This window comes from Nelusetta ayraudi, unplaced genomic scaffold (assembly GCF_046127955.1).
Source record: "Nelusetta ayraudi isolate G7.1 ecotype Tasmania unplaced genomic scaffold, CSIRO-AGI_Nayr_v1 ptg000007l, whole genome shotgun sequence".
NCBI classification, from domain to species: Eukaryota; Metazoa; Chordata; class Actinopteri; order Tetraodontiformes; family Monacanthidae; genus Nelusetta; species Nelusetta ayraudi.
Genome location: NW_027466057.1, coordinates 3,442,570 through 3,467,367, shown reverse-complemented (window position 1 = coordinate 3,467,367; position 24,798 = coordinate 3,442,570). Strand labels below are relative to the sequence as shown.

At 46.8% G+C, this 24,798-nt stretch overlaps 2 protein-coding genes across 5 annotated transcripts; one reads left to right on the top strand and one right to left on the bottom strand.

Moving 5' to 3' along the window:
- Positions 1-2,464: 2,464 nt before the first annotated feature.
- On the bottom strand, positions 2,465-20,627 carry wdr25 (WD repeat domain 25). Of its 3 annotated transcripts, none has more exons than XM_076017935.1 (7): positions 20,179-20,627; positions 19,124-19,797; positions 14,849-14,996; positions 7,895-8,025; positions 5,213-5,383; positions 4,263-4,403; positions 2,465-2,925 (listed from the first exon to the last, which is right to left on the bottom strand). In XM_076017935.1, exons 2-7 carry the CDS (start codon positions 19,772-19,774, stop codon positions 2,704-2,706), a joined length of 1,464 nt encoding a protein of 487 aa, XP_075874050.1. In that variant the 5' UTR covers positions 19,775-19,797; positions 20,179-20,627; the 3' UTR covers positions 2,465-2,703. The 3 variants fall into 3 exon arrangements, with proteins under 3 accessions (XP_075874050.1, XP_075874051.1, XP_075874049.1); XM_076017936.1 differs by having other exon boundaries at positions 20,227-20,627; XM_076017934.1 differs by having other exon boundaries at positions 20,173-20,623.
- Positions 20,588-24,368, top strand: wars1 (tryptophanyl-tRNA synthetase 1). Of its 2 annotated transcripts, none has more exons than XM_076017933.1 (11): positions 20,588-20,697; positions 21,013-21,124; positions 21,339-21,567; positions 21,652-21,760; positions 21,905-22,024; positions 22,115-22,297; positions 22,420-22,520; positions 22,622-22,734; positions 22,836-23,009; positions 23,100-23,240; positions 23,586-24,368. In XM_076017933.1, the coding sequence occupies exons 2-11, from the start codon at positions 21,044-21,046 to the stop codon at positions 23,742-23,744; spliced, it is 1,410 nt and encodes a 469-aa protein (XP_075874048.1). In that variant the 5' UTR covers positions 20,588-20,697; positions 21,013-21,043; the 3' UTR covers positions 23,745-24,368. The 2 variants fall into 2 exon arrangements, with proteins under 2 accessions (XP_075874048.1, XP_075874047.1); XM_076017932.1 differs by lacking the exon at positions 20,588-20,697 and adding an exon at positions 20,710-20,824.
- Positions 24,369-24,798: the final 430 nt, after the last annotated feature.

Sequence of the window (24,798 nt, the reverse complement as noted above, 5' to 3'; positions counted from 1 at the left end):
TTGTTTTCGTTTTGTTTTTGTTTTTGTTTTTTGACAACATTTCACAACTTTCAATTTCAAGCTCGACTTTCCTTGCTTCCGCGCTTGCTACAGGACACTTATATTCTGCTAATGCCGCCCTTCCCCTCCAACTCCAGCACTGCCCCCCCCCCCCCTTCACAAAATGCGTTTCCTGGGCTCTTTGCCAGATGGATACGTGAGACAAATCCCAAATTTTAGGAAAACATTCCATCTGGCGTGCACATTTAGCCCGATTAGAGTTTTAGAGAAGGATCTATAAGACATGTATACTGTACAAACATGCATTCGCTAATAGCGGTATAAATGGTCTTGTCCGTGTGTGTGACGTTCCGATGCCTTGCGTAATGTGAGTGTCTTCCTCCGCACAGATGAGGACAAACGGCTCCGGCGTCTGCTCGGCCTTCTGGGGTCGGAGGGTTTTGAGGGATTTCTGTCCACCCCTGTGTGGCTTCATAGATCTCAGAGGAGCGGTGACAGGGATGAGCTTTCCAATGGGAACTCGGCTTTGGCCCCGAGGTAGTCACGGATGGATTTTACTTTACTTTTTTTTTTGGTTTTGTTTGTGGAAGGTTGTTTTTCTACAGTTCATATTCCTGCACATCTCAGTTGTGGTTTGAGGCTGTTTTTTTTTTGTTTTGTTTTTTTTCTTCTTCAGTTTTTGAAAGTGCATTTCTTCTCTGTGACCTTCCAAACTTCTTCTCATTTTGTCGAATGAAAAATGGAGGCCAGAAGCAGACTTAGCCAAATGTATATACTGGTTAAGATAAGGCATAGTATTTTCAGGTTGCAGACGCCGCGGTGTGTGAAGAGAGATTTAGATAACGTATGCACAGCTGCCTATTTTCTATCCGTTTTTATTTGCTGTGATATTTATTGAATGTTCTCTCCCCGGTTGAAGAGGCTGAGTCCTACCTCCTTCCCTGTTCAGCCAACAACAGGTCGCCCATCTAAATGTCAAAATGCTTGTCTCTGATGCATGGTTATATATAAATATATATATATATACATATATATTTTTGCTGTATGTTTATTTACTTAATAAAGATGCGTGTTGGGAAATACAACGCGGTGTGTTTTTTTTTTGTTTTGTTTTTTTACATTGATTCTTTAAAGGGCATCACGCTACCGATGCTACAGGTGAAATGTCATGCTTTGCTAGTTTTCCTATTTGTATTTGGGAGAGTTGTGTTAGCGTTGATTAGTTTGGCTTTAGGGGCTTTGGGTGGTGTTGTATTTTATTCTCCAAGCTTAATGTGCTTTTTATTTTCCGCAAAAAATGGCAAAGGTTGACAATGGAAAAAACTCAGCGTCTGTTTTTTTTTTTAAATTCTTTTATCCCAACAGCGTCTCCCGTTTTGTGGGTTGAGACCATTAAAGGTTAATGATTAATCTAAAATTCTCATGAGCTTGTTGTTCCTTTTTTAGAAAATAAAAAATAATTTAAAAAAATAAAAGTGAATTCCATCTAAGTTGTATTTACATCTGTAGTTAGGCAATTTGAAAAAGTCAAGGTGTTATTTAATCACCTTTGGTGAATTGATACAATCTGTATTTCAACATTTGTACAGTTAAAAACAGCAACTGAGGAAAGTGTCAGGTGACTGCAAAGTTCTTTCTGAAAGATGTTTAACAGTCAGAGAGGGAAGATCTTCAGCCTTTGTGTACACCTCAGTGCTCTCCGGCTGACTGACAGGATTTATGGAGGAACCTGGCAATGTTTTGACAGATGTTGGACTTTTTCTTCCTTTTTTTTCTCCCTGTTTTCCAGTTGCCTCTCTTTGTGATGCCGTAAGCTGTCACCGTGAGCGGAAATGCAAAAAAAAAAAAAAAAAAGCAAAATGATAACACACTGAGCACACAGAGAAAAGTGTGCGTCTGTGACGGAGCGAGAGTGAGCTTGTGTGTGTGTGTGTGTGTGTGTGTGTGTGTGCGCACAGAATGCAACAGAAAAAGAGACTTCTGACAGTGAGAAAAAAACACTTAAAGAGCATGACGGGGGTGGTGGAGTCTTCCTGGGCTGTTTGGGAGGAGGGGAATCTGACTGTAAACACTTTGAGGGTTTATGCATGCAGCATTAAACTGCTATCAAACCGCCCACCACTCTGGATAAACTTCCTACCTTGAAATGTGGAGAAACTTTGACTGTGTTGTATAACTAAGCTGCTAAAGTCCCTGATCTGACAAGGAATTGCAATCTTGCAATTTGTAATTTTAGACCAGTGAGTTTCAACTTGAAAAAAACCCCAAAAAAACCCCACCAATTTTTGCAAATGTTGAGATTTTGCCTTATTTTACTCTACTTCATACGATGCTATCATGGATGTTATCATGCCATCAGTCTATACTGTCATAGAACAGTCCTCCCAGTGAGTTTTAGGCAAATCTGAGTCATACTTGTTTTTTTTTTCAAATATTAAAAAAAAAACATTTTTTTTCTTTCAAAAAATTTAAAAAGATTAACCCCTCGATCAGTTTTAACACTTAATTACATCAAAAAGAATAGAGTGGACAACACAGTTGATGCATTGGAAGTTGTTTACTAAAAATGTGAAAATCGCAGTAGGGTTGAATGTAAAAAAACAAACAAAAACAACTGTAGCTACGCCCGTTGGCGGCCACGAGATTGGTTCACCTCGTGCGAGGGGATTTCACAGGACGGACTCGACGCAGTCCCTCCGTCCTTCAGCGCCACACCTTGATCTCGCCGGCCCAGTCGCAGGTGGCCGCGGTGGCCGGCAGCACGGGATGCTGGGACACGCACAGGCACGCCTCGGCGTGCGCGCGGAGGACGTGCAGCGGGCGAGCGTTGTTGTAATCGTAGAAGTGGGCGGAGCCGGCGGAGCTTCCCGAGGCCAGGATGCTGCCATCTGCGGAGAACTGGCAGCGCACGGCGTATCCCTCCACCTGCAACGAGGTTCCTGCCCGTTAGTCACCCCCGCGTTAATCGTCCCGCGAGAGCGCCGCCGCAAATTAGCATAATGAAATGTCAGCGTAATAACCGAGCCTGTGATTCAGCTGATTGAGGGGTGAGGGGTGTTGGGGGGGGGGGCTGCTTGGTTGTTAGCCGGGGAAGCAGCGACTGGGAAAGATAGCGCTGATCGAGCATGTGAGGGGCGGCTGAGGCAGTTGGTGTTGTTCCCTTGAGCAAGGCAGCTCACAAATCTCTGTCGGCAAGTGACGCGGCGCGAGGAGATTGCAGACCTTTCCTTCCCGTCTGCTTCGCTGTCACGCCGGCTGCTTTCCAATCACCCCTAGAATTGCGCAAAAAACCTAAATATCCTTGCAATAAAAAAAAATTGGCGATGGGAACGCCTGAATTTCGAAAAAAAAAAAAAAAAAACTCTCGAAAGGCTAAAAAAAAAAAAAAAAGGTTTTTAAGCTCTCGTGAGTTGTTTTTTTTCCAGACGCGTTGATGCGGAGGTAAATGGCAAAAGTTTCTGTCACGGAAACACTTTTCTTGGACGTGACGTCCGAGGTCACGTGACCAGTGCACAGAATATTGTTTCCAAGTAACCAAAGACAGAAATATAACAACCAGCTAAACATATCCTGGCACTAACGTGTGTGTGTGTGTGTGTGCGTGTGTGTGTGTGTGTGTTCACTCCTGCATTTGATCTCCTCCTTCAATAGAACAGCAGGGGGGGGGGTAACAAGGGGACTGACATTTCAGCCATTTCCAACACCTTCAGCTCGTTTTTCAAACAGAAAAACACACAAACAAACAAAACAAAAAGAAAACTCTCAGCGGCGCCAACCGCCGCGAGCGAGCGACCTCGCTCGTGCAGGATGTTTGCGCGGCCGTGTTTGTTTGTTTTCGGAGCCTTTTTCCCGGGAAAACGAGAGGCCTTCGCGTGTTCGCGCCCGGCGGCCGGCGACCGCGGGCAAAACGCCTTCGAGACGACAGCGGTTTATTGTCTTCCTCGAGTCAACAGTCGCACGGGCAGAGAGCGGCGCCATCAGCTGCGGTTACATTCCGCTACACATCCGCCGCCGTGGTTCCCACTCTGGCGAGAACCTTTATTGTTGCGCGGTAAGCAGCTTTCACTTTGCACCGAGGGGGCGTCGCCGGCCTTCCGGTGAACTCCCCCCACGCATCAGAAAAATCCCCCTCGACTTCTTTTCCCGCCCCCCTGCTTTGCAGACCTTGCCGCTCATCGATGATGTCACAAAGGGTATCTCTAAGGGGTCCCCCCCGACACCGCATTCCGTTCACTGGGTCACAGCACAGAGTTACCGCCCACCTTGTGTCCCTCGTAGCGCCGCCTCTTGTTCATCCTGTAGGGGCGCTGCGACGAGAACGCGGCCACGTAGTTGCCGTTGGTCTGGGCCACAAAGCAGTCGTCCAGCGGGTGGAGAGCCAGGCTGGGGCAGGTGTAGCGCTCCTGGTGTGCCGGGGAGCGCAGCGCGCAGGGAGGATGAAAGAAAAAATAATAATGATGATGATTAGAAAAGAAAGAGGAAATCAATTCATTCGTTTGACCTTTCTTGGTCAGCCTCCACGGAGCCGGCTGCATATTAACAAAGGATTTATGTTGGCAAAAGCCTTTGGTCGCAGGCAGGGGGCGCCGCCAGCAATTTCAGACAATAGTGCTAAATCGTTTTGGGGCCCTTTCCCCCCCCCACACAGAGCGTCATCAAGCATACGTGTTTAATAACGGTATCCTTTGGCTGGGCGTATCACTCTCGCTGTCAATACCAGGGTGAGTATTGGAATGGGATCAATACTTGCGTGATGAGAACAATACTTGTGTTGCAGTTTCTCTTGCAGACGTCCGGCAAATTACTCAGACTTCTTTATTCTTCATTATACGTCATTATTTTATTAATATTTTTACTTTGTAGTTGGTTTGTATTGTATTTAGTTTTTTATTTTATTTTATTTTTTTAAAAAAAGCATGTTTAGTGGCGTAAAACATTTGTGCTCGATCCTAACCAAACTAGCTAAAGGTAAAAAAATCATCAAATGATTTAATGATCACAGAACCTCAAGTAAAAAGTATCGGCATCGGTGATACCAGCTACGTATCTACTTGGTATCAGATCGATACCAAAAAAAAAAAAAAACCCTAGCGCCCAGAGGAGCGCATGGCTCCCCCAACACCACCGAACTGTGAACATACGTCCGTCACATGAGACTCACTGCAGAGCATTTATGCGTCAGGACGCTTCGGACCAGCGGACGCTGCCTCACCTGGTAGATCTGGTTGGAGACTCTGGCTGTGGTCTGGAAGTCCCAGGCGATGAGGGTGCGGTCGGCGGAGTCTCTGCTCACGCAGTCGGAACTCGTGATGAAGTCGGAGCCGCCTCCCAGGAACAGGATGTCCAAGGTCTGCTGGATGTCTGCCTTGTACACGTTCACCACCTGCAAGCAATACCGCACAAAACGCACGCAAAACCTGACTTTGTGCCTTTAAACGTCAGAGCATTTCATTTGTTTCCTCCGTTTACGCCTGTGGAGCAGCAGGCGAGGAGTTTTACAGTTTTGCCAGACTCGCTCCGTGGGGCAACTAATGAGGAGGAGGAGGAGGAGGAGGAGTTGGAGACGTGAGGACCTCTCGCCCTTCAGGTGCAGCAACAGGATGGGAATTAATGTGCCGCCACTCGTGCGCACAAAGAGCGGCTGTCAGTCACTTTGCCTGCTGCGTGCAGAGCATCCCGCACCCGTTGCTAGGACACGGCGACACCGGAGCGTTACGACGCCACAGCACGGTAGCGACATTGCACACAGGGAGTGATTTTGTCACAGGGAGTGATTTTTTTTTTTTTTTTTTAAACTTCTTTATATGTAAAATTCACGTTTAAGGATTTTTAATTTTTAATTTTTCCAGATTTTCAGACACTTCATGGGCCCTGGTGAGCTTCCGGCAGCGACGAGACAAGAGGGAAATTTCCGAATAAACAGAGTGTGCACTGACTGCACGGCAACAGTGCAGTCTGGACCCCCCACACCGCCACACCCCATCGTAACACAGCGCGAGCGTGAGACAAACACGGCTGCGGCTGCTTAGCAACATCAGCCTTGCAAAAAGAGAGAGGGGGAACGGGGGGGGGGATTTCATCATCAAAAAACGCAAGTGAAGAAATATTAATGAGGAAAATATTGCGTTGCCAGACAGGCAAGCGCACGTCTCATCACTGCCATCATATATTGTTATTTATATCTTCTGAAAACATTCCTTTCAATTGTGAACCATTTACCTTAAATACCGAGCAATGCACTTTTTTTTTGTTATTGCTAAGTTATTAAATGACACTGACTCAGCTCTGTGTCTTCCCTACTTCAGTCTCTCTGCAGTACACGGCTGTGTGTGAATGCATAATTCAGGCTGCTGTCTCCTTTGTTTTCTGCTATCTTTTGGGGAGGCGGGCGTCTTCTGAGCCACAGTCATGCTGTAAATGCATCACGGCCGAACTGAATTTCTCCTTCGCTGCTGCAGAACGGCCGCATCCTGACGCAACAGTTCTGAGAAGCAAGCGTAGCGTAGCGCTGCGCCGCAGCACGACGCCGAGCCTCGTTCGTTTAGGGCAGCGTGAGCTGGAGTGGAGCGCGGCGACTTCACGCGTAGTGCTGCCGACTTTCATTCGGAAAAATAACGGACGCAAGGTTTCAAAAAAAAAAAAAGGACATGGTTTGAACTGCTCTGTTGCCAATAGACATTAAAATAAGATGAATGTTTAAACTGTAGTGAAATCTTTTAAATGGAACATATTTTTACACAACAATCAATAAAGTGCAGGATGAATGGCTTGAAGAAAGTATTTTATTTTTTATTTTTTTTAAATAAAGCTGAAAAGAACATGCGATCCTGATAGATTGCGCAACGGTAGTGCCTGCAGCTACATAGGTCACGGTTTTAAACGCAAACTCTATGCCATGCAAGTCTATGGGGTCAAAAGTCAACTTTGTCCTAGAGACATGGGACCACTTGCAGGTTCATCGGGATCCCTCAAGACACAGCCACGTCAAATTTGGGGTTTGGGGGGGGGCATGAAAATTTTCTTCCTCCAAGGTGGGGCGTGACAGAGAAAGTTTGAGAACCACTGCTCTATGGAAACCAACGTGAGTTTGCGTCGAAAAAATAAATTTAGGTTCAAGACAACTCAGAAATACGGGACAAACCCGCATCGATTCAAAATGCACCATTTCATCGTCAAACACGGGACGATTCTGTATTTTAATTGACGGTTGGCAACTCTACTCACACGCGTTAATTCGAGGAGTTTATGGTAAAGGTGGGGCGGCGACGGGTTAACATTGCTCCTGCTGGACCTGGGCGGGTGGGAAGGGTTAATTTCACCCCAGGGCTAAAACCTCAACACAGCCCGAGGCTCGCGGCTGACGGGCAGACTCCGCGCTGCCGCGCTAGCAAACAATTTGCCGAGCTACCGCTCCTCCGCGCTCCTGCCCCCCCGCTGGTCACAATGACACCTGCCGGCACGCACAATCCCTGCTGCATTAAATCAGGAGACCCTGCAGGGGATCAAGTGACTTCACTGTGAGCGTACACACTGGGGGGAGGGGGGGGGGGGGTGAATGGGATTATCAAATAAAAGAGTCCATTAATGCTAATAGCAATATTAGATTGAGGCTATACTGGAGAGATTTACGAGTCGGCAATCGAATTAAAATTTATTTTTGAGCAATTAGCTGATTATCTGCCCCGCTGTTTCTGCGCACGGAGCAATATGATCCTCTCACTGCAGTGCACGCGTGTCGGTTTCTTTTCTCGCGGCGGTAGGCTCGCGGCGGCGCGCTCGCAGGCACGTGTTCGGAGGCTACCTGCCTCAGATTTATTATCAGGTCAGAGGGCGCTCAGTCTACCAGAGTCAATAAAAATGATGAATCTTCTCAGCGGAGGTTAATGGGTTTGACCTTGCAGCAGCGAGAGTCCCAGGCCTTGACCGCCGAACTGTAGCCCCCGCACAGGAACACCTCGGGGCTGCCGGGATGCACGGCCACACACATCACCCTGAACTGGCTGTCGCACGTCACCAGAGCCTGGCCTGCGCAATAGAGAGAGAGAGAGAGAGAGAGAGAGAGACAGAGAGAGAGAGAGAGAGAGAGAGAGAGAGAGAGAGAGAGAGAGAGAGAGAGGGAGGAAAGAAAGAAAGAAAGAAAGAAAGAAAAGAGGGCGATGCTGTGAATTCTGCTGCAGCGCGACATTTCAACGACCGCGGCGACGCACAAACATCTTCATTTTTCAGACGAGTCGGGAAAGATTTCCTTCTACGTCAATGCCTTTAAATCTGCCTCCAGCAACAAGGGGCAGGGCAGCGTCGTTATTCACTGTTGTTCGGGGAGGCAGAGTTGAGCAGCTGATCGCACCTACGAGAAAAACTTCTGGCCTTTTTTTTTTTTTCTATTAAACTAGGATTTTCCTCCAGGTTACGTTTGAAACGGCTTGATTATTTGAAGTCCCGTATTATGCAACATTCACTGCAGCAAGGATTTGTCCAAACTGGTCTGCAATTAATGTTTTAGGCTCTTCTGCACCGTGCATCTAAACGTATTTTTAAAAAAAAGCTAGCTTAGCTAGAGCTTGTGCCGCATTGGAGTTTATAAATGTTGGTCTTTACGAACTGGGTGAACAGCAGAAACGCACTTTTTGTCACACAGGTGGCGCTCCGTCCAACCCCAGACATGTAAAAGATGCCTCATCACGAAGCCACTCTGGAACAAGCTTGCAGAAAAAAGACGCTTCTGATCTCACTCGCAGCTGCACGAGAAGATCGTTGTTTCCAATTTCGGTGCACGAGAAGATAATCTTAACGGACATAAAAAGACGCAAGGCGGCAGGCAGATCGCGGAGAAAATATAATGCTGTTTTTGGCTAGCGGCGGCCTTATCTCGCGCAATTAGAAATGCATGCCATGCTTAGAAACAAAACAAAAAACAAGCAGTGGTGAGCGTTCGTCTAATTGAGGCTGACAGGGTGTGGCCAAAAAAAAAAAAAGAAGAGGAGTTTTGTGAGGAAACAGCGATGAAGGGCTGCGAGAGAAGCGGGCCAGAGCGGAGCCAGCAGCTCCGTGGAAGGCGATGCACAGCCGAACACCTCAGGGTTGAACCAATCCTCATTAAGCACAACAACAAAAGACCCCGTCTGAGTCACACACACACACACACACACACACACACACACACACACACACACACACACACACACACACACACACACACACACACACACACACACACACACACACACACACACACACACACACACACACACAAAAGGAACATCATTATGTACACTTGTACCAGGATCCCCCTCGCTTCCTCTCAGAAGTGGAAATGAGCTCCGGCTAATAAAACGCGACGGGAGGGATTTTTGACCGGCTCGTCCCGGTTTCTGTTCTGACTCGCGACTCCCAGCGTCCAAAGTTTTTTTTTTTAACGGGTGAATTTCGCCAGCACTCGCGGCTTCCTCGCTTAATTGGCTTAGCCGCGGCGATGCGCCGGAGATCCGTCGCTGAGATTTAGGGCTCGTGTTTGGCAAGGCAATGAGAACATCAGCAGCCCCCCCCGCTCACCACCCCACCCCACCCCACCCCTCCTCGTAATAAGTAGGGCCGCGTGTCATATTTTAATTAAGCAAGATTAATTAGCCCTGCTCCAGAGCGATGGAGATAAGAGAGGGGGGTGCCGCACAGTTTACTTTGGCAAAAGTACACACATTCTCTACTTAAGTAAAGGAACTTGTGTAAAAAAAAAAAATGCTCAAAAGTAAAAGTACCTTTACTGAAGTAAAACAAGTTTTTTTTTTTGCCATTAATGAAACAATTCACTGGTTGATCATTTTTGCAAAAAGGAAAACGTTTGTGACAGAATAACCTGGACTGAACTGGCCAGAGGTCAGAGGTCAAAGGTCTTAATGAGCATCTGCATCATTTTGAACAGCTTTACTAATCTCAATATTATATATTACGTTATTTTTTTCTAACTGCAGCACAACCAAACTGTCACCAGTCATAGTTATGACTTGCGAGTCCATTATTGGACGTGCACAATTTTAATAACAATAACCAACGTTGCATTCTACGCGTTTATTTTTTTGTTTTTTTCGGTATTGAAAACGTACTGAGCTGTGACCCCCAAGGCTTGAGGCACTGAAATAGACTCCCTCTGAAATATGATCCACTTTCATACTGAACCACACAACAGCCATAGTTCAAATAGCTCCACTTCAAGCCTACACTACTACTACAAGAAATAATAAGTGAATTACTTTGAACTGAATTCTTATCTCTTCAAAAACAACCGGCATGTTTTTCCAATGTCAGGAGTAGAAAGTATACTTGTGTACAAAATGTAGGGAGTCAAAGCAAAAAATTCATCAGAAAAAGAAACATTGGAGTAAACTTCCTGCTTCTGTTTGAGAGCAACATTTCTGTTCCCTAAAGTCCGTCGGAGCCTTTGTGATTTTTGCCATAATAAGCTGAACTTTGTGCACGGCCGATGATAGAAAATGCCAGCAGCCAACACTTCACAGGCCGTCGCTCAGACATGAAGCAAAGTAAGGAAAACGAGACGTAGCTTGTCGAGGTCAAAGGTCAGAGCATCTCTGATGGGCACAGAAGGTCCCGAGGCAGCTCGTGTAAACGCGGTGCGGGGGAGAAGGTTGAGTCTCTTCAGCCTGCGAGAACGAGGCTGTGGAAGTGGGTCAGAGCCCTGAACGCCTTGCCACCGGCACTCCCGGTAAACTCCGCGCTGCTGCTGTGTGTGCATTAGCATTGTCTCCCGGCGTGCAACGGCGCTTCGGGCTCCCTCTTGTTTAGAAATGCAAATTGCGTTGGTTATTGGGGCCGCGCAGAAAAGATGGAAAGAAAGAAAGAAAAATCAAAACGCAAACAGTGAGACGCCGCAGGAGGGGGCGGGATCGAGATTAAAGAACGACGGGATGAAGGGCGGAGGTGCTCCGAGCGTCCAGCCTCTTGTTGGAGAGGAGCTCAATTCTGAAATGAATGGTAAATATAAAGAGGAACCTGTTGGACCTGTTGGAATGGAATGAAGAGAAAGCCACAATATGGCAATGGGAATTTCCTTGACTTCTCAACACAACAAGCTTTTGACTTCAATATCAAGAAGGTTGTGATTGCAATCGCTCCTGATGCGACTGAGAGTGTGACAGCCGGTCACTCTCCATCACCCCCCATCCCCAGCCCTCCCTTTAATGACGGCAGGCTGCTCCCGCCTTGGCCGACCTGAGCTCCAGCCCTGTGGATCTCTGCAGGAGGAGCAGGTACAGCATCGTCCTCCTGGCACCTCGTATGCTGATGCTTCAAAAAAAAAAAAAAAAAAAAATCAACACTCGATTGAACAAATCGCTGTCGCCTCGCTGGCAGCCGTGGCGGCCGAGTGTTTTCTTGGAAAGCCAGGCCCTTCGTTCTGCCTGCCAGAGCGCCCGGGGGAGGGAGGAGGGGAGCAGGGGAAGAGGGGAGGAGGGGAGGAGGTGGACGGAGAACTCAAGGCTTTTCCCCTCCGCACGCGCTCCAACTGTGGCAAAGCCTGGTAGGTGTGCGGGCACGTCTCTTCCCAAGGACAGCCAGTGGACAACAGCTGCCACTTCACTCCGGTGCCCCGCAGATGAAATTCATTTATTCCACACCTCCTCTACTCCGCTACCCCACCCTCCTACTCCTCGGCTGCGACTCTTTGATTCCTCCTCTTTCTCTTCCGTGATTATGCTCGTTCACCTGCTCAGTCCTCCCAAAACGCCCCCCCGCCCCCATCTTCCATTATTATTCAGCTGTGACAGTTTGAGCTCGGGAGGCGAGGCGGCGGCATCAAGCAGCAAGCAGCAGCAGCAGCAGCAGCAGGGGAATTTCAAAATTAACGTTAGCGCCAGAACAACGGGGGAGGTGACGGAGGGAGGGGAGGGCAGGGAGGGATGGACAAGATGAACTTCCCTTCGATCCTCTGGATTTTTCTCACGCATCAATCGGATGAGGAGGTGAAGAGGAAGCGGTGGAAAAGTGGGCGGCGACCGCGTGAACATTCCAACTGTTCCATTCAATTGGAGCAACCAGATTTGAACAGGTGGTTGAGCCAGAGCGGGCAAAAATTAGCCGCTCATTCTGCGCTACGCTAACTGCTAAACCAGGGGTCAACAATGACTCAACAAGGTCGGATAAAATTTAATTTTTTTTTTAGACGCAGCTCAAGGAGTGGCCTGTGGCCACCCATGTGGTCCTGGGGGCTACCTGGTGCACTCCGGCGCCGTGTTGGTGACTGCTGCGCTAAACCAGCTAAACTACTCTCCCAAGCAAGACACAAGTAGTTTGGTCGATACCGTCCACTGAGAGACGCCTTCAGTGCTGCTCGTAGATCCTCTTCAAATCCGACACTGCCACCAGTGTTTAGTAAAGCGGCAGATCATGACAGCCACTCAAATCTAGAAATCCTTCCTGCATTCCTTCTGCGCCTTTATTTTTCAGGTACTACTGGAAACAGTTGCGGCCTTGGTTGTTACAAATTAAAACAAAAAAAAAAGGAAGCCAGCAATGGAATCCAATTAAATTGAAAAGCCAGATTCTCTGTATTGGAAGCTGGGAAAGTGCACATTGCCGATTTTTAGAGGCAAAAATGTCAGCGATCCGTCCACCGGGGGTTCGTACGCGGAACCTTTAACCAATCTGCAAAAAGGCACTGATTGGATCTGCATGTGGTTAAATGACATTCCCGGACCTTGGCTCTTTATTAAAAAGCTGCCCGACATGTTTCCGGAGAGAAACGTGAGTCTCACAACCTTGTTAAGAGCTGAGAAAGTGAGGAAAGTGAGGAGGAGCGACAGGATCGCATTCATCCCAATTACCGGCGTGAAAAAAGCCTCTCAGGGACTCCCGACTCTTGAGGGCATGAATGTCAAAAAAAAAAAAAAAAAAAAATTGAAGACACTTTCCAGTCAGGAACAATTATCACTTAGCGAGTTAACTCGGAGGGCAAACGGTGCATGCGGCTCAGCCTGTGCCCTTTTTAATTTTGACTGAATATTAAATGGCTGTTTTGTTTTTTTCAAAATGTCAGCGCGGAGCCCCGACTAGTGTCGTGCAGAGTGCGCGGGGCCTCCAATTCCCAACTCCCACATTAATATACAACTAAATCCAATATCTGTCATGCCGCGCTGCCGGGCTGCAAATATCGCTGTGCAGCGCCGGCGCACTTGTGCAGGCCCTCATCTGAGGGAAACAAAAAAAAAGAAACGGGGTTTATTGCCTTTTCATACAATTAAATGACGACGCTGGAAGGGAGGAATAAATAAGAATTGGCACAATAGAAGCCGGGGGCCGGTGGGTGTCGCGCTCTCTCGGGTGCCGGGTGACATTACTTGAAAGCCGTCGGTGTCGCGCGCCCACGCGGACGACCCGGCCAGGTACCGAAAATAGTTTGTTTGTTTGTTTGTTTACGCTGGCGGATTCGTGACGGCGGCGCGGCGTAAGGTCACGGCGGCCGACTCATGGGGCGATGCATCCGCCATCGATCCCCTTCCCCCGGAGCTGGCCGTGTGTTTAATGGGCCAACCAAGCTGTTATCCGCGGTTCTTTATTGGCAGTATTGACTGACACGCCGAGAGGGGAAGTGCAAACGGCAGCAAGTCATCACAGCCGCGCGTTGACCCCAAAAACGATGGAGTAGCCACGGGGGTGGGTGGACCGGCTGGGCTCTGGGGGGGGGGGGGTCGCAAAAAAAAACAAAAAATAACCACCGGCCCTGTCGTGATGGGGAGTCTTTTGAAGCGGCGCCTGCGATGAGCGCGACCCCAACAAAATGATGTAAACAGATATGGGGTGGGGGGGGGGGGGGGGGTATGATGGATGATTTCAGAGTGCAGAAACAAGCTGGCGGACAGGATGGACGAAAAAAAAAAAAAACAGAGGATTTTAGAGGTGAAATTGGCTCTCTGCCTGTCTGGAGAGCTTGGATTTAACGTGACGTTAAAGGCCCCCATGTGTGTAGCGTTTGAAAAGCTCCACCGGTATAGCATGGAAAATACGTATTTATGTATCAATTCACTGTAAAATAATCATTTGCTGCTCCTTCAATAATAATGACGGTAATTAGGGGTGCCACTCTTTTACAGTCGAGAACTGGTACTGGGATTTCAGTACTCTCCGACGCCGAGTACTTAATAAGGCCATTGCACATTGTAGAATTACCGTACTTTGATTTTTTTCCTTTTTCCCACAGATGTTCTGTTATTAGAAGAACATTCCTCAGCATGTTTTTTCTAGAACACGGGTGACTGTCACAAGTTTCACGGCAGCATAAACACAAATTTAAAATATACGTTGATATACAACTGGTATCTGTGTCCTGGTATACAAGTAGAGTATTCAACCTCGTTATCAGTACTGGTATCGATGATGATGATGATGATGATGATGACGATCACCATCATCATCATCATCATCATCATCATCATCATCATCATCCTTCACCCTATGACAGCTGGGATAGGCTCCAGCAGACCCCTGCAACCCTGAGTGCAGGAACAAGTGGGTATTGAAAATGGATGGATATGGATGGATGGATCATCATCATCATCATCATCATCATCGTCACCATCATCAGGTTTAAGTAAATAGTGGGTCTACTTGGAAGGAGGCGGCCACGCAGCCCGCTCAATCTATGGAAGGAGGATTCATGGAAGCACTCAAAGGTGATTAATTCAATTTCAATGGCTGACAGCTTCGCCACGTTCTGCCATCTGCCAGGTTCCGTGCGAAGGCAGCGCTGATTGTTTTTCTTTCACCAGTTCACTCTTGTCTGTTCGAGTCAGCAGAAGGTGGGGGAGGAGATGGGGGGGGGGAGCGTGTGGGGGGCACTCACCCGTCTCCACGTCGGTGACGGCGCACAGGTCGTCGAAAGCGCCGGTGAGAAGCCGACGCCCACAGGGGGTCCAGCAGGCGTCGCGCACGGCTCCCCGGTGGCAGGTGTAGACCCTCAGGCACCGGCCGCTCTCCACTGCGTCCCACACCTGCCGCCCGCACACAAGACAAGACAAGACAAGGACAAAGTTGCACTGAGTCGCCCAGACAGCAGCTCGCCCGCCGTGTTTACTCGACGCTCCCGTCTCCACTGACAGGGACTGATTACCCGACTTTGACCTGCCAAATCCGGGGACGCGAAGGCGATATCTGTAATTTTCTCACTCTCTCTGCTTGTTGGCATCACTGACAGGCCACAGGAAAAAAAATGACAAGAAAAAAAGCTGAGCTGCAATGGCTATAATGTTGCCGTTGACCCCGAAGCAACACCAGATAAGAACGACAGGAAGAGAGCAAAGCTCCTCTTGTTCTGGCTCTTGTTCTTTTGTTCTATTTAACCCCACTTAAGACATCTTCCAGTGACTGTTGTGTAGTTTGTATTGTTTGTTTGTTCTTTCTAGCACTGCAACAGCAGAGTTTCCCAATTTGGGATCAATAAAGTCCATATATCCACCCATCTATCATTCTATCCATCCATCTATCTATCACTCCATCCATCCATCCATCCATCCATCCATCTATCACTCTATCCATCCATCAATCATCAATGCATCCATCTGTCTATCACTCCATCCATCCATCCATCTATCACTCCATCCATCCATCAATCATCATCAATGCATCCATCTATCATTCTATCCATCCATCTATCACTCTATCTATCCATCCATCCATGTATCACTCTAAAATCCATCCATCTATCACTCTATCCATCCATCCATCATCAATGCATACATCCATCATTCTATCCATCCATCCATCCCTGCATCCATCCATCCATCCATCCATCTTCCATCCATCTTTTTTCCAGGTACACTGTCTTCCTCCCACAGCCAAAGGCTTGAATAACTGGCGTCTCGATGTTATCTGCAGGTGTGAGCGTCTCTGCGATGAACTGGCGACTTGTCCAGGGTGTAAACCCACCTTCGGCCCGAGACGGCCGCAATTGGGTCCAGCACCCTGGCGACCCTGAGTGCAGGAGAAGCAGCGACAGAAAATGGGGTGCGTGAGCTTGAATGAGGTTCGCAGGCATTTGCCAAAACACTGCTTCTTCCACAAGGAAGATATACAGCCTGTTTTTTCCCTTCTCACATTCATCACCCGCAAAGCGCCGAACCTCCTATCCCTGCCCAAACAATGGGGGGCCGCCGACTTTTCTAAAGCTTTCCTCATCGGCGGGCAATTGTTATGGAACAAAATCAAATTACTGCAGCGGAGGGTCGGCGCAAATGTCGCCCTAATAGGTACATAATCAGGTTTATTTGGTGCAATTGAAAGCAAAGCGGGCCCGTGTTTTTAAATAAACGAATCAAGTTAATCACCTCTGAGTGCTGCCATAAATCAAGTTCCCGCTGGGCGAAACGGTTCTAATGGTTCCCCCGCCGCCGATTGGGGACAAGAGAGGCGGCCGCCAGCTGAAGCGGCGTGCTCACACGATGCCTGCCAATTTGAAGTGCGACAACGCGCAAAGAAAACGCATCCGATTCTGCCTTTAGTCTCCGAGTGCCAACGCCCACATGACAAGAAAAAAAGATTTTCTGAGGAAAGTCAAAAGATAATTTTTTTTTTTTTTAAAAGTTACCCCCTCCTATGGTGCCCAACTGGAGATCTGGTGGGTGGGCTGCTGGCACCCGCTAAGTGAGACGAGCTACGTTCTGCTAATGATCAAGATTCTTTTTTTCACCTAAACTTTTCTTGGCATTGACCAGGGATGAACGAGAAAACTTTGAAGATTTGTGGGGCGCTCGCGGATCTCCATCTCGCTCGCTCCCCGCCGCCGTCTCGTGTGTTTCATTATTAAAGGCGCTTTCTTCACACGGCATAAAGAAGCACCTCCTCACCTTCCTCCCCGAAGGAGGCAGACGGGAGAGGGAGGAGCGGCGGCGCAGACGTAGGGAGTGACCTATCAATCGGGCCGTCGCTGTGTGAGTAAACGGGTTGCCTGAGACGCCTTCAGGGTGGGTGTGGGTGTGTGCGTGTGTTGTATGGGTGTGTGTGTGTGTGTTGGGGGAGCGGAGACGGATAGTCCAACTGTTAATTGCAGGGAAAGGCCACACATTAAAGTGCAGCACCTATTGGGGATCTTTCCGATCACTGTGCATCAGGACCAATCCGCGTCCCTGCGCGATCTGAGGCCTGGGGAAACACTGCCATCTAAAGGGCAATGCGATAATCTGTCAAACAAGCAGCGGCCACAACGCCAGGAGAGAAAGTCACAGCATATTCATCAAGTGAACAACTTGCACAACGTCCGGCAAAGCGGCATCGTCCGAACAACAATGCACCACTAACAAGTGCAATAATCCTGCACAATCCTCGGAGGGCAGGAAAAAAGAAAGAAAAAAATAGTGCTTGTTTATTTGCATCTCCTTCAATTTCACCGGCCACTTAGCCGACACGCAGAGAAAGTCCTCGCTGATGACTCACTGGGAGTAAGCCGCTGCCTAAATGGCTCGCGGTAATTAAAACTAAATTGGTATTCGTGTTTATCGTCTTAAAGCGGCCGTCTTACACCTTGCAGTAGCCATGGCGACTGCAGCCGCGAGTGGGCCGGAATAACGATGGCCGGCATCTCTGCCTCCGAGGAGCTCGACGGACGCCGCGCACACAACAACAACGACAACACAAAGTAGTGAGACGTTTTTGAAGAGCGCAGGCCAGAGCAGGGAAGAAGGACGCCTGCAGTGGATGTCAAGAGAAGATAACTTTTTACAGCAATTCAAAATGTTAATGTGATACTAGTTAACACTCTTGTGGTTAGAGCTAATAATTTTCTATTTTTGTGTACAAACTTTGTTTTTCCTGTTAGTGGTTATTGTCTTACATATACAATATAAAAAAAATAAATAAAAAAAAAAGATTTGAAAAATTTGAACTCTCTCCAACTCTGTTATTAACATACCAATCGCTGCTAAATGTGGAGCCATCACCTCCTCTGTCTCACATCATGACAAGCTGGTGGCAACATCAAGGGGTTTTTCAACAGCCAGCCAGACAGACATCAGGAGGAAGAGAATCTCTAGCATACAATAGAACCAGGCTTCACCATCTCACCCCCCCTCCCCCGTGTGCCCACCATCTGCTCCTAAACAGCCCCCTCCAGGTGCAGGGGGGAGGAGGCAGCTGTGCCGCTGCACCTGTACCGGTTACGCAAATAACTTCATGCATATTGAAATTATCTTTTTTTTCCGCGCAGCTCTCCGAGGACATGGGAGATACTTAGTCATTGACAGAAACCGCCACAATTTGACCTTTACCACAGGGGAATGAGAGGGGGATTGTTTTCCTGGTGTGAAATACAGAATGGCAAAGAGATGGAGAGAGACAAGAGAAGGAGATAGTGGGGGAGGGAGAGAGACAGAGGTCCCGAGGGTCCCGACATACATTCAACTGACAGTGATAGATACCAGTTTAAAGAAAGCAGCTTGTGGCGCCTTTCCAGAGGTGTTGGTGCTCATTTTCTCACTATCTCACTGCCTGCAATGTGCCAATTAAACTGAATGGCAGGTGAGTGATTACACCCCCGGCTTATTGGCGCACTTGACACCTTTCTGGAAACTATACTGAAATGAGTATATATTTGGTGGGGAGGAAAAACAGCAAATAGACGGCATCTCATTTAAAGGTCCCATCCTTTGCCATTTTTAAAATTTTTTTTTTTAGAGTTTTATTCTCATCCTGCACGCTCAGTGGCTGAGCACCACGATTCATAAAAACAAGGTGACTGAATGGCAGTTGCTGATGGTGGGAGAGGGATCAGTGAGGTGCTGTGATGTCATAAAGGTTTGATGGGTTTTCAGATCTATGTGTTTTAACACACACTTTCTTCAAAGTGGTGCAAGCAGGATATAGTTTTTGTATTTCTAGGAAGTAGATTGACACGTTAGAGACATGTATTATTGTTAGAAAATATTGGTAAAGTATTCATTACATTGTCCATGGCCATTTCAAAAGTAAATGGGAAAAACCTGCGCTGAATAAGGATGACTAATGGATTACAATCCCAACCAAAAAAAAACTAAAATGGCTATCAGTTACAAAAAATAAAATGCATTTGAAAAACTCCCATATAAGTATTACTTATGATTGATTTCTAAGTGGCAGTGGATGTATGTACCTTGAAGGTCTTGTCCATGGAGGCAGACAGCAGCAGATGACTGTGCTGTGGCACAGGACACCACTGCACTGTGTTAACAGGCCCCTGGTGGCCTCCCAGGTTCATCAGGAGCCTCCTCGGTATCCCAGCCGTGCCAGGCCTGTTATCCAGGTAGGGTTTTACTCTCTCTGACACCTCTGATAAAACATGGCTAAGCCTAGTCTGACATCCTGGGTTGTGTTCCACCTGTGACTTTGAGTTCAGAGTTTCCCCCGAGGTGGCCAGTCTCTGTCTCTTGGGGATGTAAGGTCTGATGCCAGATGGCACTGTGCAAGGTCGTTTAGCTGGATTCAATTTATCGCTCAACATTTGAGGCCTTTGAGGGGGTGTCCGCATTGGTGAGATCTTCCCCCGGGCCACAGCTAAATTAGGAGGAGGTGAGGCAACTATCAAATGATTCTCCAGGCCTTGAGGCCCTGGACGCGGCTGTGGTCCTTCTGAGTTATGTCCGTGATATTTCAACGTTGATATTCCTCCTAACGTTGATCTGTCGGAGCTGTGTGGGCTCTGTGCTACCTCAGAAGAAGTGCTTTCAGAAGTTCTGGTTTGGATAGAAGCTGTATCTCCGTCCTCCTCCGATCCGGAATCATCGTAGGCCACTAACGAAGACATTGTCCACAAGGCGATTCTCCCTTCTGAAAATAAAATGACACAGTGGACGAAGAAGCAGTTACATGTTTGGCAAAAGAGCGACGCCTTATGGGCATTTGGATATCTACAGCAGTTTACATCGTAGAGTCCTGATCATATTTAGTCGAATCGCAAAATAACTTGACCCAATTTAATCCAAAGGGCGCGTTTAGACGATGGTTTTGTTTTAATTAAGGAAGAGAAAGGTCCATTGGTCTAAAGCACATAACAAATAAAATGACAACAAACAATCCGATTCAGTATACAAACCATATTGAGCTTTGTTAAATAATGCTTAACAGGATTTCGAGCAATACCTTTGAACATATACAAACAAGACAGCCACTAATTGACACTACTTCGTGCACACTTGATGTTACCTTTACATTAGCAAAGTGCAAGCGCAAGGACTCAGGCGAGTCTGCTGGAAGTACCTGTAAACAAGTTGCATCATTAGCCTCCAACCTTTCGGTGCTAAGAAATTACGCTCCTCAGCTACACACTCCTCTGAGTGTTTCTGTCCACGGGGAGTTATTTTTAGAGAGGGAAATTATCGTTTCATCTCGTCCAAATCTAAGTGTAGACGCTTTTATTTTTGAAATGACCCGGAAATGAACACAAATGTCCCACTCCATAAAAAGATCGAATCCTGTGAGTGCACTTTAAAATCCCTTAATTCGCTCCCCTAAATCCACATTAAAACGCGAATTCAATATAAAATACATTTGACGCCGAGAAAAATATCAATGTGCTGTACTGTTGCAAAAATGAATACAGTCCGGAACCCCGGAACGAAAAAAAAAGGAGAAACGTTTGACTGGGAGGCTATTGTTGCGTGCACCTCGTTCAGGCTGATGCAAGTTGAATGAAGAGACTGTCAGGTTCTGTGATAACGCGCTTGTGAGGTAGGCTGGCACGTCTTCGTGGCTTAAATATATTACGCCAGAAACTCAGTGTTTGATATAATAAACGTGGTATACACGAGATATAGATGTATCAGACACGACACCTGCTGTCAAACGCCGGGGGCATGTAAATAGCGAGCTTTTTAGCACTACCTGATTAGCCTTTTTATGACTTCCCATATGGAAATCTCAAGCGAAGAAGTGTAATAGTATAGACAACTGTTACCGCGGAGAAAGCCCTCATAATAGCCGCTTACTTTGTATTACGCTGTAATTAAATAGTGTCACGTGTTACAGTGTTATCTTTGCATGCAGTTTAGAGGGGGTGACAGACGGATATAGAGCCATGGGTCCACTGGAGCTCTACGAGAAATTGACGGAACAAGGAGACCAAGTCAGAGCCCTGAAAACAGCCAAAGCAAATAAAGTAAGTGGTATTGGAATAAAATGTCTTGATGTTATGGGGGAAATGGATGATCTTCTGATCCATTAGAGATCACTTGGTTTATTTAACCATTGGTGAAATCACTGAGGTGCACTTGAGTTGTTTGAACAAATTGCAAAGTGTTTACAATGCTTGCTTTGGATAAATGTCTGTTTACACTCCAAATTGTCTGACAGCTGTGTTTGGCTTCCTTCAGGAAGAAATTGATGTCGCTGTACAGTTGCTGCTCAAGTTGAAATTGGAATACAAGCAGGTGACCGGCCAGGAATACAAAGCAGGTTGTCCACCGCCGGAAAACTTGGTCGCCCCTGACAACGGGCCAGCAGCTGCTGCTGGCGATAACGATGACGACGACGACGACACAGTTGACCCTTGGAACGTTTCCACCACCAATGCCAAAGGAGTTGATTACGACAAACTGATAGGTGCGATTAAAATATACACAGCACAAGTTTGAGTTGTCCACGAACACGAGAGCTGATTAATGCAAATGCTGTGTCTTTCCTTAGTGAGGTTCGGCAGCAGTAAAGTAGACCAAGAGCTGCTGAACAGAATGGAAAAGGTAGCAGGACAGAAACTTCACCGCTTTCTTCGAAGAGGGATCTTCTTTTCACACAGGTCAGCATTTGTCGGTTGTGTTTAGCCCCTGTGATGCAGTGACTGTTAACTAATCAGTCTTTTCATGCTATAATTGGGAACTGGATAGTCGGTGTGGAATTTTTCACTTTTGATTGATAATCATCTCATCACTGCTTTTGTCAGGGATATGAACCAGATCCTGGATTCGTATGAGAAACAAAAGTCCTTCTACCTTTACACTGGCAGAGGCCCGTCTTCAGAGGCCATGCACGTAGGCCACCTCATCCCTTTCATTTTTACCAAGTGAGTTCTGTCCAAACTAAATAAATGCTTGTTGACACCTTCCAGTCTTAGCGCGGATAACACAACAGTCCTTTACCCGTCTCCTCGTAGGTGGTTGCAGGATGTATTCGACATCCCCCTGGTGATCCAGCTGACGGACGATGAGAAGTACCTGTGGAAGGATCTAACACTAGAGGAATGCAATCGCTTCTCCATGGAAAACGCTAAAGACATCATTGCATGCGGTTTTGACGTCAACAAGACTTTCATCTTCTCAGACCTGGACTACATGGGGTAGGCGTTGTCCAGGATAACCAGTAGTAGTGTTGAAGCAGTTCTTATTGTCATGAATTCATTAGAATCCAATACAAAACACAATCGATCACAATGCGACTAATTGAATCTCTTTCTCACAGGGCCTCTCGGGAGTTTTACAGAAATGTCGTCAAGGTCCAAAAGCATGTCACATTCAACCAGGTCAAAGGCATCTTTGGCTTTTCAGACAGCGACTGCATTGGTAAGACAACCGAAAAATGATTAAATAGTTCAATGAAAAATGCTGTTGTGTTGGTTTTTTTGTTTTTTTTTAATAATGTTGTGTTTTCGTTATCTCTCAAGGGAAAATCAGCTTCCCTGCCATCCAGGCTGCACCGTCCTTCAGTAACTCCTTCCCGCAGATTTTTGGAAACAGAAAGGATATCGCGTGTCTCATCCCCTGTGCCATAGACCAGGTTAGGTCAACAATCCATTCAGTTACATGCACTACATGCTAGATGGTTTTAGATGTTTGGGGTTTTTTTTTTTTTTTACCTTTGTCATCTCATCCATGCAGGATCCTTACTTCAGGATGACCCGTGATGTGGCTCCCCGGATCGGCTACCCCAAACCGGCCCTGTTGCACTCCACCTTCTTCCCGGCCCTGCAGGGGGCGCAGACCAAGATGAGCGCCAGCGACGCAAACTCCTCCATCTTCCTCACCGACACGCCAAAGCAGATCAAAAACAAGGTGTCGGCATTAGGGGTTACTTTGAACTGAGTTCAGTCTTCCCTTGTCTATTAGTATCGTTCCAACTGACATGAATCATCTAACTTACAGATCAACAAACATGCGTTCTCTGGAGGAAAAGACACTGTGGAAGAGCACAGGAAGCACGGTGGAAATGCAGAGGTGGACGTCTCCTTCATGTATTTGACCTTCTTCCTGGAGGACGATGACGAGCTGGAGAAAATCAAACAGGTGAGGGTCGAGAAATACAAAATCACTGCTATTTACATACTTATTAATTTAACAAAATTAGCCTTTAATGAGACAGTGTGGCTTTTAACCCACACACACAGATCCAGTGGTGACTAGAAACTGATCTTTTGGAAAAGTCCCACCAAGTTAAAGAGTTTCCCAATGTGCTCCAATGATATGACGTCAACTCTTGTTTGTGCAACCTTATTTACCAAGCACGAGCCCACGATAAACAAACCCCATCCTGCCAGCTCACCGTCTTCCTAAACCTCATTCCTTGCATACCATGCATCTTGCTCCAGTCCCTTCTCCGCCATGCCCACTCATTAAGTCTCTTCTCCGCAGGATTACACAAGTGGGGCGCTTCTGACGGGAGAGCTGAAGAAGATTTTGATTGAGACACTGCAGCCAATGATTGCCCAACATCAAGAACGGCGCAAGCAGGTCACGGACGAGACCGTCAAGCTGTTTATGACACCGAGGCCTTTAAATTTCAAAATCTAGCCCAAGGTCTTAATGGGACTTTAACACAGATTATGTCAGCAATGTCACGGACTGACAAAATGTGCGTCTGGTATCATCTTCATTCAGATTCTGGTCATATGTCATATTTTGGCGTACTGTCTGCAGCAGGCATGAGAAACTGAAATGTTAAAAACAAACAAACTGGACAAATGACTTGCTTCTCTTTGTCTGATCTAGCCTGGTACTTCGCACCTGAGCCAGTTGTCAGCTTCAAGCTGTCCGGAGTGTAATATTTATCTGCGTAGGTCTTAATGTATGTGTCATCGCTGGGCGTCACATGTTCCCATACACACGCTCAATTGCTTGTCCTGCAAACACCTTTGGGCTAAAAGACTACTCATGACAAGCACACCATCTCATTTTTACTTGCTGCAGGAAAAATAAAGTTGCTTGGAAAAAAAATCTTACTATTACAAAATCAATGTGTTTGCGGTCATTCAAAACACCTGTGTTAGATGTTAATGACAAGGATTCTTCCATTGTCTCTCTCAACAATACGTATATATGTACATTGATATCAGCAAAGACACTTGACCAAAAGCAAACTGTCGAAACTGACGAATGTTCACTTAAACCAGAATAAACATGTGCTTCAACAACACACACACAGACCTTTTACTTATGATAATGACATACCAAAATGTGCTTAAGGCAAATGCCACTTTGTAGAGTTCCTGCTATTCAGTAGTTTTAAGTAATTACAAGGTACTTTTCAGAACCAAAAAAACGTAAAAACAAAGTTGTCTCGAAGCGCTTATATTTAAACATTTAAAACAAACAAACAAACTAATAATAATAATAATAATAATAATAATAATAATAATAATAATAGTGAGTTTATCATCACTCTCTACGGGGCTTTGTTAATCAATAAAGGCTCAACTTCTCTGGGGTTGCCCACTGGCAAGAAGGTGCCCTGATCTGGTCGCACCGTAAGCCTTGACATTAGAAGGTAGAAAGTCGAAGCAACAGGTGAGCGACGCCGCTCACTTCTGCTGCTCATTGGGCGCCCCTCGGTTGTGCAGTGACGTCA

Bases quoted from the DNA above. Each gene is read 5' to 3' on its own strand.
- wdr25 (XM_076017935.1), bottom strand. From the start codon at position 19,774: ATGTCTTCGTTAGTGGCCTACGATGATTCCGGATCGGAGGAGGACGGA. The intron at 14,997-19,123 runs GTACATACATCC...TGCGGGCGGCAG, and splicing joins CCATGGACAAGACCTTCAAG to GTGTGGGACGCAGTGGAGAG. The intron at 2,926-4,262 runs GTGGGCGGTAAC...ACCTCGTTGCAG, and splicing joins GGCGCTACGAGGGACACAAG to GTGGAGGGATACGCCGTGCG.
- wars1 (XM_076017932.1), top strand. From the start codon at position 20,784: ATGTATCAGACACGACACCTGCTGTCAAACGCCGGGGGCAT. The intron at 20,825-21,012 runs GTAAATAGCGAG...CTTTGCATGCAG, and splicing joins CTGTCAAACGCCGGGGGCAT to TTTAGAGGGGGTGACAGACG. The intron at 22,735-22,835 runs GTTAGGTCAACA...TCATCCATGCAG, and splicing joins TCCCCTGTGCCATAGACCAG to GATCCTTACTTCAGGATGAC.